General features: G+C 45.3%; 1 protein-coding gene across 36 annotated transcripts in view; it reads left to right on the top strand.

Moving 5' to 3' along the window:
- The window catches only part of TCF7L2 (transcription factor 7 like 2), a 199209-nt gene that overhangs the window by 174309 nt on the left and 10523 nt on the right, over window positions 1-14377 (top strand). For 16 of the 36 annotated variants that reach the window (XM_043475389.1, XM_043475388.1, XM_043475396.1 and 13 more), the window contains 5 exons: window positions 936-1038; window positions 3011-3097; window positions 8040-8180; window positions 9195-9354; window positions 9751-9858. In XM_043475389.1, coding sequence (XP_043331324.1) covers window positions 936-1038; window positions 3011-3097; window positions 8040-8180; window positions 9195-9354; window positions 9751-9858 — 599 coding nt within the window. The remainder of the gene's footprint in view (window positions 1-935; window positions 1039-3010; window positions 3098-8039; window positions 8181-9194; window positions 9355-9750; window positions 9859-14377) is intronic. The other 20 variants (XM_043475392.1, XM_043475416.1, XM_043475401.1 and 17 more) reach the window with 3 other exon arrangements.

The following is a 14377-nucleotide window of genomic DNA, read 5'->3' as shown; positions in this document are numbered from 1 at the left end:
GAACTCACTCATCAGCACCCCCCATGGTCCAGCAGTACCCCATCTGTGGTGGGCTCTGTCCTCTAGAAAGCCAGGTTCTAGATCCAAGTGTACCAGGCCTCCAGCATCTCCTGGTCTGGTCAGTTCAAATTCTTCCTTAAATATGATGTCAAGGCATTGGTTGAGTTTCTCCTACAGCTCATCTTCAAGGCAGAGTTTGACAGATCTAAACAGTGGTGAAGAACCCTCCTGCCAGTGCAGGAGATGTAAGAGACACTGGTTTAATCCCTGGGTTGGGAAGATCCCCTGGAGGAGGAAATGGCAACCCACCCTAGACTTTTCACTTGCCTAGAAAGTCCCATGGACAGAGCAGCCTGGTGGGCTACAGTCCACAGGATCGCAAAGTCGGATACGATTGAAGCGACTTAGCACAACTTTTTTAGATGTTAATTTTTAGAAGTTGATTTCTTTTTTAGAAAGAAGTAACCTTTCTAAAAACCATAACTCAAAAAGTATGTTAGAAACCAGAGGAGTAACTCTCATGCAGGTAAGTCATTAGAATTAAAGAGAAGAAAAGGACAAGTTGTGAGGACAAAGGGATCTAATGTCACTTGATCCCCTACTATGTGCCAGCCCCTTTGGATTTTTTTTTTTCCCCAATTCAAATAATCACACCGATCCCATGAGGCAGAAATATCCAAGCAGGCATTTTCTAAGTCTGTATGTGTTTAGCCAGTGTATGATCCATCTAGAAGAAGATGAATTTTTCAAGCTGGTGTAGAGGGATAATGAGATGAAACCTACTGACCAGTCTTAGGATCAGACTCATGGAAAACAGCTCATGCTAGGATTACAGAGGCGATGTCTCTCTCTATCCTGTCCTTGTTCCCATCACTTGATGGTTTCTCTTCCCTTCTCTCTTTCTCTTGCACCTAAACTGTGGCTTCTTCTTCCAGGAATCCCACGGCCTCCGCACCCTCCAGATATATCTCCGTACTACCCACTGTCACCCGGCACCGTAGGACAAATCCCCCATCCGCTAGGATGGTTAGTACCACAGTAAGGAGTTCCATTTTTTAATTTCCTTTTTGTTTCTTACATGGGCATGCTTATTACTTATTCTTTGTGTGTGTGTGTCTCTGTGTGTGTTTAGAAGACAGTAGAGGGGAGGGAGGGCTGTGGGTGGGGAGTCATGGGGAAGATGCTTGTTGATCTGCCCAGTGGAACAGCAGGCAAGTCAATAGCCATTCAGATGGATGATACAAGAGAAAAGCTATTGATGTTCAGCATTCTGCACCTATGGTCTCCAAAGGCTCTAGGTTCCTCTCTGTGAACTTAGATACCCTTAAGGTACTTTGGGAATTGCAGAAGACTCTGAGGGCTTCTCTCCTGTGAAGCCTATCATGCCTCTTTGGGTGGCAGCCCAAACTTGAGTCCTGTCATTGGACTGAGGCAGCAGAGGAGTGGGTTAGTTTTGAAATCCGGGAGTGGGAGACGGAGGGTCACAACCCCACCCTCCACCGCAGCCATCATTCCCAAGATTGACAGCCACAGTGGAAGTTTGTGTCTGTTGAGAAGTTCCATGTTCTCCAACTGGCATCTCTCTCTGAGAGTATCTGCATATTAAGTGGCTCACCAAACTCTGAGGGAAGGGAGTGTGAGGCCGTTGGAATCCTCACTGTATGTCAGCCCTAGGTTCTGGCAGCTCTCCACATCATCAAACTGCCTTTTACAGTTTGTCTTCCTATCACCTAGTCTTGCTTTTATAGCACCACCCATTAACCTTTCCTAGACAACTTGAACATGTATTTTAAAATCAGAGCAGAAAGTCCTTTAATATATAAACATACTGTGTTTGTATTTGTGTGCATGCATGTAATAACGTGTTTTATGATGGTGTGCTTTTGTATATATCTTTCTCCATGTTTATCGGTGATCTCTACTATTTAAAAAACACAGGACAATTTGTTGAATCCTATCAGGAGTAAATCCTGGAAAAACTCTCTCAAGTTTGGGTCTTGGGGAAGTTAACCTTTCATGATCTTAAAGAAGGTACAGTTTTGAAGTGGTTCACCTCTTTTCCCCAGTTCCACCTTGATTTCTCCAGCTCAGCATATTCTACAATTTCTTTTTTTTTTTTAAAGAAAAAAGGAAAAAAACCTTGTATTACACAGTAGCTGTACTAAATACCAAGCCCAGGTGTAGTTTATTTTTTGCTCCTAAATTTTGTTAGGAAGGGTAGATGTGGATGGGAGTATGTGTCCTATTTCTTCTTCTCCAGTGGGTGGGGCCATGCCTGCACTAGTCCTCAGCCATCAGTTGCCCCATTCAGCTGATGGGGAGATATTTGAAGGCTAGATAAAAAGGAATAGCCAACTCAGACAGCCCTCTGTCAGGAAAAGTTGTGTGTCTTTCATGAGGATGCTATTTTGCATGTTGCTGTATTTTTTAATTATTGTAATGAGGTGTGATTGTCTATTGGTTACCCACAATTCTTCTTGGGGATTCTCCCCCCGGTAACTCTTGTCAACACTTGTTAATTTGACAAAAGGCTACAAATTAAGCTCTGTTAATTTAATGTTTTCTCACCGAGATCTAAATACCGAAAGAGGCCCAAAGCGCAACTGAAGTCCTTTGATTCACTGTACTTTATTTTGGTATAAATTTACATTCATTATTGTTTTCCTTTGGATGTGTAGCCCTCAATTAGTGTGATGGCTCCATTAAAGCAAGCGAGACTTCGCCTTTAATTATTACAACAAAACACCTAGTTTCAGCTTGGGGAGAGGGTCTCTATTGACATAAGCAAAGGTTATAAAATTTAATTAGCCATTCCTATCAGATTTATGGCATTCAAATTGTTCTGTGTTTCTTCCCTTTGATCCTTGCTGTACAATCCCCAAGATTTTTGTTCTGATCAAATGAGAATAAAGCTTACTGTGCAGAGAGAACTTCTCCTTTTTCTTCTCTTCCTTTTCCCCACCCCCCACCCCCATTTCCACGTTCTCACCATGTGCCCCACTCTTTGTAGGCAAGGTCAGCCAGTGTACCCCATCACGACAGGAGGATTCCGTCACCCCTACCCCACAGCTCTGACTGTCAACGCTTCCATGTCCAGGTGAGTTCCAAGACCCAGTGCCTTCGACCGAAGCCATGAGTCACTTTTCAGAAAGTTCTCTGGATGCTGCTAGACCATCTGGGCATGTCTGCAACATGTAGGTCTAAGGGTGTAAGACCCATAGAGGGGGTTAGGCTTTTCTCCTAGAAAATACTGAAAAAATTGCTCAGAACTTCCCAGGTGGGTGATGCCAGAATTTTAAGGTTGAATTTCTGAGTCAGTATTTTTAAGAACTTAAGAAGGCAGGAAGAAATAATTAGGACGTGGGGAGCTTTTTAAAGTGTTATTCCTCTGTTGCCTGAACCAGGGAAGGAAGGAAAGAGTGTAGGTAAGGTTATTAATGTATATACAAAGAGGAATTTAAGGGAGGGTTATTGGTCTTTTCAAAGCTCCAGGCTCTTAAGCATAAACAGAAAAGAGCATTCCCCTCCTGCCCACCTCCTCCCCTACCCAAACACATCTCTGTCTAAAGTAGCAGTGTCCAGTAGAAATGGAAGGTGAGCTTTGTATATAGGGAATATACAAAGGGAATTTTAAGTTTTCTAGTAGCCATATTTTTTAAAAGAAGAGAAAAGGAAACTCAGACAAAATTATTTTTAATGATTGAGTTTATTCAACCTAATAAGTCAAAATATCATTCTGACACATTATCACTGTAAAGCAACTATTAATGAGTTCTTAACTTTTTGTGTACTTAGTTTTGGAATCTGATATGTATTTCACACTTAAAACACTTTTTAATATGGCCTGGACACATTTCAAGTACGCAGTAGCCCCATGTGGCTGATGGAGACCATGTTGGCCTATGTAGCTAAAATCCTATGTATGTGTACAGTCACATATTTTTAAGCATATAAATGTATATATAACATACAAAGATGCCCGCATGTGTGTACCTAGATCTTTCTAATCCCCATGTTCTCCTTTCCCCCCCTTTCTAATTAATTCTGGCTAATTTTTCAGTGACTGCTAGTTTATTTACAAACTGGTTGGCAGCAGTATGTTTAAGTAGTCACTAATTGCACCTAATGATAGTTTTATTTTCTGTTCATCTGATTTTCAGTCAAGTTAATTAAATCGGTGGAGGTTTAGACTTTCCTGATAGGCTGCAACAACAAATCCATTTTGAGGATGGCACCTAATTTAATGAGCATGCATTTACATGGCAGGGATGCCATCTCCCAGCCTCCTTCCCCAATCTCTGTAGCCAGCGTGAGGACCCTAGACCAGAGGAAGGGTTGGAAAGACGGGCCACGATGCCTCTTTTCCTACTTACGGAACAAGTGGTTTTGGTGGAGGAAAGAGTAAGAACCACACTCATGAAGAAGCATAAATTGTAGCATCTCTAATGTTTGTCGTCATGCCATGGGTATCGTGCAGCTGTAAAGACCTGTTTCCCACATGTGATAAATCATGTCAGTTTCCAAATCCACACCAGTATTGGTTAGGCGGGAAAATGCTTGTGTGTCCTCTCCTCTAGCAAGAAGAGGAAGGTTATTCTCATTAAATAATGTCACCACAACCTCGCAAAGCCTGGGAACGAATAGGGAGTCTCCCAGAAGGAGAACTGCTTCTGAGCACCTTCGGATCCATGACTCACCCTCCTCCGAACCAGCATTCCTCCACCGCACCGGCTTGTTTTTCGTGTTTGTTGCTTCGGAGCATTCCAGAGGTTAAAAGCGGTGCAGTAATCGTAGGATAGGGATTGAGGTTAAGCTTATCGATTGAATTATCATTAGGAGGTTAGCCGATGATTTCTAGGTGGGCAGGGGGTGGAGGAGAGGAAGGGAACGGTGGGAGGGAAGGTTAGGGGGCTCGAGGTGCGGGGGGTGGGGGGGGAGGTGGCCGATTCCCCAGGTAGGCCTTATGAAAGGTAGCTAGTTAAAAAGCGTATACAGCAAATTAAATACATTATTGTGGTAATGGGGCGACAGAAGTATGGGTCTATTATACTTATGGCAGTTATAGGGAATGTAGGCAGCTTGCCCTGTTCCAGAACACCCTTTGATATTCATTCTCTTCAGCAGCGGGGCCAGGGCTTCTCAGAATTAAGTGATGGGTCATTATACTTTAAACACCATGGAGAAGCCTAGATTGGCAATTAAACAGCTCTTGCTGACACTCACTTGTGCCACCCTGTGACCCCCTTTAGATTGAGATGTTGGAGCTCCGGGCCCTCAGCCTGCTAAATTGGCGCAAGGCTCTTCTCCTGACGAGAGCGGGCTCTGAAATCTGCCGGCTTCAAAGGGAGCGAGATCATGTATAAACCATAATGTGGGTGCACCGTGGCTCACAAAAAATAAGGCAGGAAGAGATGAAATGTTACAAGTGCAAGGGGGGAAATGAGAGAATAATGACAAACCTAATGCAGCTCAAAGCAGGCTTGTTGCACAGGAAAATGCATCCCACTGCTTGTGCATAAAATCAAGGCCGGCAGATGACATCCAGTTAACAGAAACGTGTCAACAGTGAAGGAAAGCGCGAGTGGGGAAGGCAGAAGCCCCTGAGACAGCCAGAAACAAAAATTAGTTGTCCTTAACAAGTTAAGGTTCATCATTATATTCTGGCTTGGAGCCATGAAAGCAGACGGGGGGATATAATGAGCTGCTTAGAATTTTTAGGGTGTTTATTGCATTGCACGAAATAGTTGTCTGCAGAAAGGAATTGCTTACATGAAAGTATGTGTATAGCCCATACACACACACACACACACACACACACACACACACACACACACACACACACAGAGGAGTCCCAAACCTTTCTCTGCCATAAATTTCTCAGGTATAGGAATATGTGTGTAGGTATGTGAACTTGGAAGTATTTGGTCTTCATGGCTACACTAGAAATGTTTCCCTACCTCAGAATGTACTCAGATTCTGGTGTCTCACTGTGGTGTTTGGTGTACAGACATACATGCACACAGAGTGTTTTTTATCTCTCCCCCTTCTCTCTCTCTCTCTCTGTCTGTACACATATTCTCATTCAGCAGGAAGGCAACATATGTATTTGAGGAATGTCAAGCCTTTAAAATTCACAGTAAAAGCTGCCACTCCACCCACCGCTTCACCCAAGGGCTTCGACGAACACATGTTCTTAACTTATGTTTTCTCAGAGGCCTTCAAACTCTGGGAAGGAACAGGGTGTAACTTGGGAGCCCAAATACCTCCCAAGCTTTGTTCTTTATTTTTTTGTTGGGGGAGGGGGATGGGGATAGAAGTTACTTTTCTTTTCCTCTGCCAGGGTTTTTCTTTTCTTTTTTTTTTTTCTTTTTCTTGACACCCTAAAAGAACTCACAGGACTCTTATTTAAAAAATCATGCTATTGTTACCAAACTTCAGTAAATTTGTCAAGGCAGCTATGGCAGAAAGCCACATCAGGGTAGAAATTCCAAGTCAAATGTCCTCTGTGATTCTGGCCCCAAAATCTGCATTATTTATTGGTAGTTTCTCTGTTGATCTCTGCAGAGTCAGTTAGAACTTTAATTTTTCATCTTTCTTCTGATGAACATTTGCTACATTCTTTTGGTAAAATGAAAACTATTTAGATTTCCAGTCCACATAGGAAAAGAACCTAGTAAATAAGTACAGAATCCTTGTGAACTAACTGTCACAATAAAGTCTCACTAGCACCTCCAGTGACCAGCAGAATTGACTTTCTAAAGAGCAAGTGGTCCTTCCCTGGTTGGTACATGGGGTGGTCATGGTTTAGATTTATGCTGAAAGCAGCAGTTGCTTGATCTGGGTTCCCTCTTCACCTAAACTTGCCTGATCTTGTCAGGGCAGAACCTAGGGGCTGCCCTTTTGTTTTCTTTGGGGGAATCGCCCCTTGTAATCCCTCATTCCACTTTTTTCTACAGTAATGTACATTCCTTTAAGAGGGTGGTTCTTCTAACCGAGAACAAATTGTGATTCCAAGCGTATCAGAAAAGACGAGAGCTATAGGTTGCATCCCGTTGTCAGTTTGGAGATGAACCAAGAGCACTTTAAAATTAGCTCTGAATGTCCTGGCTAGTTTGCATGGTTGAGAAATGCCAATTCACGACTTAAACCATGTTCAAAATAACATGCCTGAAAGTAAACAGTATTAGAGGAAAAACACAAACTATTCTTTTCTTTATTAATAATTCTGATCATCCTTTATAAGGTCTTCTAATGCATAGGCAGTATTTTAAGTAAAAGTAATTTAGGAACCCTTGAATTTTAGAGTGGGAAAGGATATACAAATCCCAGAATTCAAAGCTTCACTCGTGGGGATGTCTGTGTAAAATGCTCTTTTGGGGCCATCTCTGATACGGAGTTATTTAAAACATCCGTGACGTATGTTGGGAACCAGATGGCAGTGATTTGGATTCCCCCCGTCTTTCTGCCTCACTCTCTCCCATTACTGTCAAAACGATGGGACCACAGCAGCAAAAGAGAAATAAAAATTTTATTGCATTCCCATCAACAGAATGAGGCCTAATGAGGCCTGCGCGGCATTGTCAAAAAATGTATGTATACTTCAGCTGCGTTAATATTTTATTTAGCTGTCAATATGCAACAAAAGATTTCATCTTTCATTCTAGTGCTGATTAGGACTTAAGAAATAGCCTTAGATGCCACTAATAATGTCCTCCCAAACCAGTGGACTTGTGATCTCCAGCAGGTAGTCCAAGCCTACTTTGTCGCCCAAGTATACTGGCTGAACTTGTCTTTTGCTGAAGATGTTAGCAATCGTAATGTCTCGTGTCAGTAGCAATAATGAAGGGGAAGATTGGCTTTAATGACATTACGAGAATCATTATGTTTAATTTATCACTAATTAATGCTGACAGGTTTCATATGCTTTGGGTTGCTTTCATGTGAGTGTTACGTGCTGTTTCTTCTTCTTCTTCTTTTTTTTTAATTGTGTGTACACATCCCTCCCCATTCATTCATTTTGATTCTGACGATTTACACAGCTTTCTGTCTTCTAGGTTCCCTCCCCATATGGTCCCACCACATCACACTCTACACACGACCGGCATTCCCCACCCGGCCATAGTCACGCCGACAGTCAAACAAGAATCCTCTCAGAGTGACGTCGGCTCCCTCCACAGCGCGTAAGTGTCCCTCTTCTTGTCGTGTTATCCTTCACCGTGTGTGTAGCCCGTGGTGCCTGGGTGGTGGCCCTGCCCAAGGTTGGCCAGACTTCAGTAAGCACCTGCCTTCCAGAGAGGGAGGCGTGTGCCCACTGTGAGCGAGAACACAACTCTTTGTGTCCTTGGAGGGACTGGGATTTGCAACCACTTCTGCCTGCCAATGTGGGAGACGCAGGAGACTCAGGTTTGATCCCTGGGTTGAGAAAGTTCCATGGAGGAGAAAATGGCAACCCAGTCCAGTATTCTTGCCTGGGAAATCCCACTGACAGAGAAGCCTGGTGGGCTACAGTCCATAGGGTGACAAAGAGTTGGACACGACTGAGCACACACGCACCTACCATCCCTGATCCCGCAAGAGACACTGGCTGAGATGGAAACGGTCACAATGTGCTTTTCCCTCTGGCTGGGTAAAATTTTGTGTTTGTAAACCTTAAGAGTCCCTTGGACTGCACGAGATCCAACCAGTCCATCCTAAAAGAGATCAGTCCTGGGTGTTCATTGGAAGGACTGATGTTGAAGCTGAAACTCCAATACTTTGGCCACCTGATGCAAAGAGCTGACTCATTGGAAAAGACCCTGATGCAGGGAGGGATTGAGGGCAGGAGGAGAAGGGGACGACAGAGGGTGAGATGGTTGGATGGCATCACCAACACAATGGACATGGGTTTGGGTGGACTCTGGGAGTTGGTGATGGACAGGGTTGCCTCACATGCTGCAGTTCATGGGGTCACAAAGAATTGGACACGACTGAACTGAAACCTTGAGGAAGTGATGACAAAATCTCCCTCATCCCCCCATCCCCCAGGCTGTTTTTGTTCCATTTCCCAGGATGGAGAAGACCCAAAGTAGACGTGTGCTTCTCCTTCTGAATCGCTTAGGGTGTTGAGCAGGCAAGGGGGCGGGCTTTCTGCTGTGGAGGAAGCTGACCTCAAGATTGTTCATTGGGTTGCGTCTGTCTGTTTTGTCCCCATCCAGAAAGCATCAGGACTCCAAAAAGGAAGAAGAAAAGAAGAAGCCCCACATAAAGAAACCTCTTAATGCATTCATGTTGTATATGAAGGAAATGAGAGCAAAGGTCGTAGCCGAATGCACGTTGAAAGAAAGTGCAGCCATCAACCAGATCCTGGGCCGGAGGGTGAGTGGCGTGCCTGTTGGGAGAAGAGGGCCAGAATAGGACACGGTGGGTGGGGTGACGTGTCCCTGTCCCCATTGGTTTGGAGCATCCTTTTCCTTCAGCCATGCTCTGACTACTGCCATGGTCTTTGTGGAGTTGGAAGCAGTAACTCTGCCTTCGAATGATGTTCACAACAGCCACACCCTGGTCTTCCCCACCAGCAGAGAGCAAAGACTCAAACATCATAGACAACAAGTCAGGTTTGGTCTGGGCCCTCCTGTTAGTGCCAGGCCCCTGCAGACCGTAGTCATCTACAGATGACACCATTTGCGACGGAAGCGCTGTCCGTCCCCTGGCCACAGTGTGGTTTGTGACGTTTCTGCATGTCTCTCTCTCCCCTCACCCTGTCCCCTCCAGTGGCACGCGCTGTCCAGAGAAGAGCAAGCAAAGTACTATGAGCTGGCCCGGAAGGAGCGACAGCTTCACATGCAGCTGTACCCTGGCTGGTCCGCACGGGATAACTATGTAGGTGGCTCCTTTTTTTCAGGACTAGAGGCTATAGAGATGTGGTTGATGTCCATATGGACAAAGGAAATGCAACCTGCCAACCTGAATCGGTCTTCGGTACCACCCAGTCTGCCCAGTTGGGACTGTTCACACCTTACCTCAGCACCAGATTGGAGGATTCTATCTTCGCCTCCTATAGGGCTCTATCAACATGGGATAGTTCTTCAAGGAGGAGGAAGGGGGCTAGTTTTCCAGCTCAGGGGACCTGTGGGGCCAGGTTAGGGCTGTTCACACCTTCTTGCCCATGTCTTTGAAGAGACATGGCTCTAGAATACACCCAGTGAGGCTTGTGTGTTTCTCAGCAGTGATGCCAGCTGGAAGGAGAGCATTTACTTCTTCACAGCTGTTCTAGCAGGGCCTTCACCCTTAAGAGGGAAAAATGAAATCATTCGTTTAGGATGTGGTACAGTAGAAGTTGGAAGCCTAGTGCATCTTGAGAGAGGCATGATGGGAATATACTGGAAAGTAAGTAGCCATCTTTAGGCAGAATGGATGAAGTGACGTAAGAGAGGTGTGTGAGTTGGGTGATGTGTGTGTCCCTCAGCTTTTTGTTGGCTCTGGAATTTGCCTAATCTCCTCTCCTGAGTTTTAGAAAACACTGTAGGGGTTGTTGTCTGTACTAATCACAGTGATTGTGACAGTCCAGATTCTTCTCCTCCCATAAACTGACTCTCTCCTGTCACCTCTCGCCATTCTTTCTTAATCTGTTGTTTTTGCCCAGGAGCTCAAGTTCTGGGCTCATTCTCCTCTCTAATGGATGAAATGTCTCTTATTTTGCCTCATACTTCATTGCATGGCATTTAGTTTCATGAAGTGATTTTTACCATCCACTCTTTGGGGGGAGACAGAACCCGTCTTAATGCTGGCAGCAGGCATCTCCTCCTGTTTCTTGTTGTTGGTACTGAGCCATGGATGATTCTTCTACCATCCGTGCTCCCTGACCTAGCTCTCCTCTGGCCTTCACCTGTGTTGGGGAAGCTCTCTGTGTGTGTGAGTCGAGATCCATTCAGTTACTGCTGTTTGTGAGCTTACTGTCAGCACAGTATTATGGGGATTGAGTTAAATCAGAGCTCTCTCAGAACTTAACCAGGAGGCACAGACATCTGTATTGAATGTGTGGGTCCTGGGCAAAGACAGCTTTCTGCTTCCACTGCCCAGCTGTTCCAAGTGTCATCACTCTTTAGTCTCATACTTTTACACACACGCTTGCTTCTCTGCTCTTTGCCATGTGGATGGGGAGGACCGAGACACCTGTGTCTCCATCTCCACAGCCACCCATCTCCTCGTAGGTCCCACGCACTTCACTCAGCAATAGAAGCTATTCCTCCTGGGGAGTCAAAACAGGAATCAGTGCTTGTACTTCTCAATGACACACTGGCTCCTCTCAGAGCCCTTGTCCGTCGCAGACGGTTAGGCGCAGGGTCTTACCAGCTTGGGACTTTTCCATTCGTCATCAGCATGTGTGCAGTGGGGGAGCCTTTCTTCTGGTGCTGAAAGGAAGAGGATAAGAAAGCTAATGCTCTCCCACAGGCTTGCTCTTCAGCCCCACCTGACCTCAAGGTGCCAGCAGCGGGCAGGCCCTGCAGCTCCCACACATAGAGCCATCTCATTTCCAGACAGCTGCTCTCCTGGTTTCGGGTCAGAAGTTCTTAACCAGCTTCTCCCTGCTACAGACCCAATTCTTTGAGGAGTCTAGAATGGTGCCACAGAGAGAAATTCAGCTACTCTTTAGGTATCCTGTCCCCAGGAGACATTTTGGGTCAGACGAGAGTCTTCATGTACAGCTGTGCGGGGCGTGCACTGCACAACTGTAGGGTGTGCCATTCACACTGTGGTCTGTGTGCATAGCACATCCTGGAGGTGTATAGGGTGATACTCCACAAAGGTATGGGCTGACTTTGAGAGCTTCAAAAGAATACTGCCGTGGACTTGCCTGGACTCAAGACAAGATATTGCCCAAGCCTTCTTACGAAGTGTTTTCTAGGTTTCAGAAGGTTCTCAAGACACTTGAAATGATTTTAGCTTGGTTTTACACTGAGACAAGGTTTGGTATAATAGGGGAACCCCTGAGAAGACTTGAGAGATCAAGTTTAGAGGTAATATCTGGACTTGGGGCTATAGGAGCTTTACCACTTATAAGGGGACTGTCAGATTCCTTCATCAGTGGCTCACTGCATGTGGCTTTGAACACACACAGCCCTCCATTTGTTCCTTCTTTCATTCTTTCCTTCCTCTCTCATTTACTTCCTCTCTCATCTCAGGAAGTGGTCTGTGGAACAAGAGTTAAACTGTTCAGAGGTTCAATTGTGGTAGAAACTGTTTAGCGTTTTTGTTTTTTTACCGACTTGACACAGAAGCTTCTATAAATTATTCTTGGTGCTGTCAAGTTCTGAAGGTTCTTCTGGAAAAAGTTTTCTGAACTAATAGCCTTATGCCTCTTGCACGTTCCTGCTTTACTAGCCCAGCGGGGATAGAAGCCTTTATACGCTACCTTAGCTAAATAGAATTGAGTAAAACAGTCACATTTGGGAGGTTGGACTTGGTACACACTGTGGAACACACGAGAAAAGATTTTGGTCAGAGAGTGATGTCTAACCCGTGACACTGTAATAGAAGTTACTTCGTTTCTAGCTTTTCTATACTGAGTCAAGGAGATAAATCCCCAGTAATCTGTATACCGTGAGTTTTTTCTCCCTCACCACCATATTTGAGGCCTTTTCTTTCTTTTGTTACATTTAAAGAGATAACAAGGTGGCCGCCTTCCTTGAAAGGCATCTCCCTATTCACTTTGCAGTGTTGATTCATTCCTTCATATCCTCTTCCAGTTAAAACACAGTCCCTGTCCGCTAGAAGCCTTTAGTCTAAATGATCATTGCCTCAGTCGTGAACATCTCAGTTTTGTATCCCACATGGATAGCTTCCCAGGGGTGAAGGAATTGTCACCTGCCTTTCAGAATATATTTCAGGAGATTGAACGTGGGTGAGCCCTGTATTAGAGATGACTGGGGAGCCCTTGACTGCATGGATGACACACTGCCTGGAATCGAACCATTTCTGTGCCTGGCTGAGATTTTCTGTCAGGCTCCTAAATAAACTGAAACTAGCTCCTCCTGCCTGTCCCATGATGGCCAGGCAGTGCTTTGCTCCTGATGTGGGAGAGGCACAGACATGAAGGTGGGCTGCTAGGGCTCATGAGAAAGCACACAGACTCCTTTCTTTGCTCCTTCTTTAAAGTTGTATGCCGAGGAACGGAACATGTTTCTAGTGGAAACAGTGAACTGAGGGCCCAGACAGATTTCCCTGATGCCACAGGCCCCCAGATTTGGGAGGCTTCCTGTAGGACTCTTGACCCTCAGCCCTCAGGTAGATCTAAGACTCGGGCATCCCTGCCTTGGCGTCCCCCTCGCAGAGCTGTGTGGGTTCTCAGGTTTTCTGCCTATGGCTTTTCTTTCTTGTTTCTTCTTGAGTTGATGTCAACACACCATGAGAACTTGTGAAAGTCACTCAGTTGTGTCAAACTTTGCAACCCCATAGACTATATATAGTCCATGGAATTCTCCAGGCCAGAGTACTGGAGTGGGCAGCCTTTCCCTTCTCCAGGGTATCTTCCCAACCCAGGGATCGAACCCAGGTCTCCTGCATTACAGGCAGATTCTTTACCAGCTGAGCCACCAGAGAAGCCCAAGAATACTGGAGTGGGTAGCCTATCCTTTCTCCAGCAGATCTTTCCAACCCAGGAATCGAACTGGGGTCTTCTGCACTGCAGGCAGATTCTTTACCAGCTAAGCTACTAGGGAAGCCCAAACTAAGCCGACCACAAGGCAAAGGATATTTGGATATTCTGAAACAAATAGATGTGACGTTTTGCTTGTGACATTTCATATAGACCAGGTAGCTAATTCATATGGATGGGACCAGAGCTATTGGGGTGAGGGAGAACTAGTTTCAGATAAGGAAGGAGGTGGTAAGGAAGAAGGGGAATTCATCCCCACTCCCATTGCACATCCACATCCGGGGGCAGACAGTCAAGATAGCAGGGAGGGTCAGGTGGAGAATGTGATTGCCTCCATGCAATTCTTGACCTATAATCCATTAAGAGCCTTCCTCAGAGGACAAGGCAGTAAATATGAAGGCAGCATAGCCTAGTGGATAAGGGCTGTGGAACTGAGATCACCTGGGTTCCCATCGACAACATCATCTGATAGCTGTGTCATTTCAGGAAACTGCGTGCACCCCTGTATCTCAGCGTCCTTATCTATAAAATCTGATGGTGATCGTGCTTGTTGTACAGGATTGTGTGAGGATAAATGGGTCACTAGGCATAGCACACTTAGAACCATGTCTGGCATATAGTATGTGCTCAATAAATGGTAGCTGTTATTACCAGTAGTATTATATGTGTGCTAGTCATTCAGTTGTGTCCGACTCTTTGCAACCCCATGGACTGTAGCCCGCCAGGCATCTCTGTCCATGGAAC

Source organism: Cervus canadensis, chromosome 8 (genome assembly GCF_019320065.1).
Source record: "Cervus canadensis isolate Bull #8, Minnesota chromosome 8, ASM1932006v1, whole genome shotgun sequence".
Lineage (NCBI taxonomy): Eukaryota > Metazoa > Chordata > Mammalia > Artiodactyla > Cervidae > Cervus > Cervus canadensis.
This window is presented reverse-complemented; position numbering and strand designations above follow the sequence as displayed.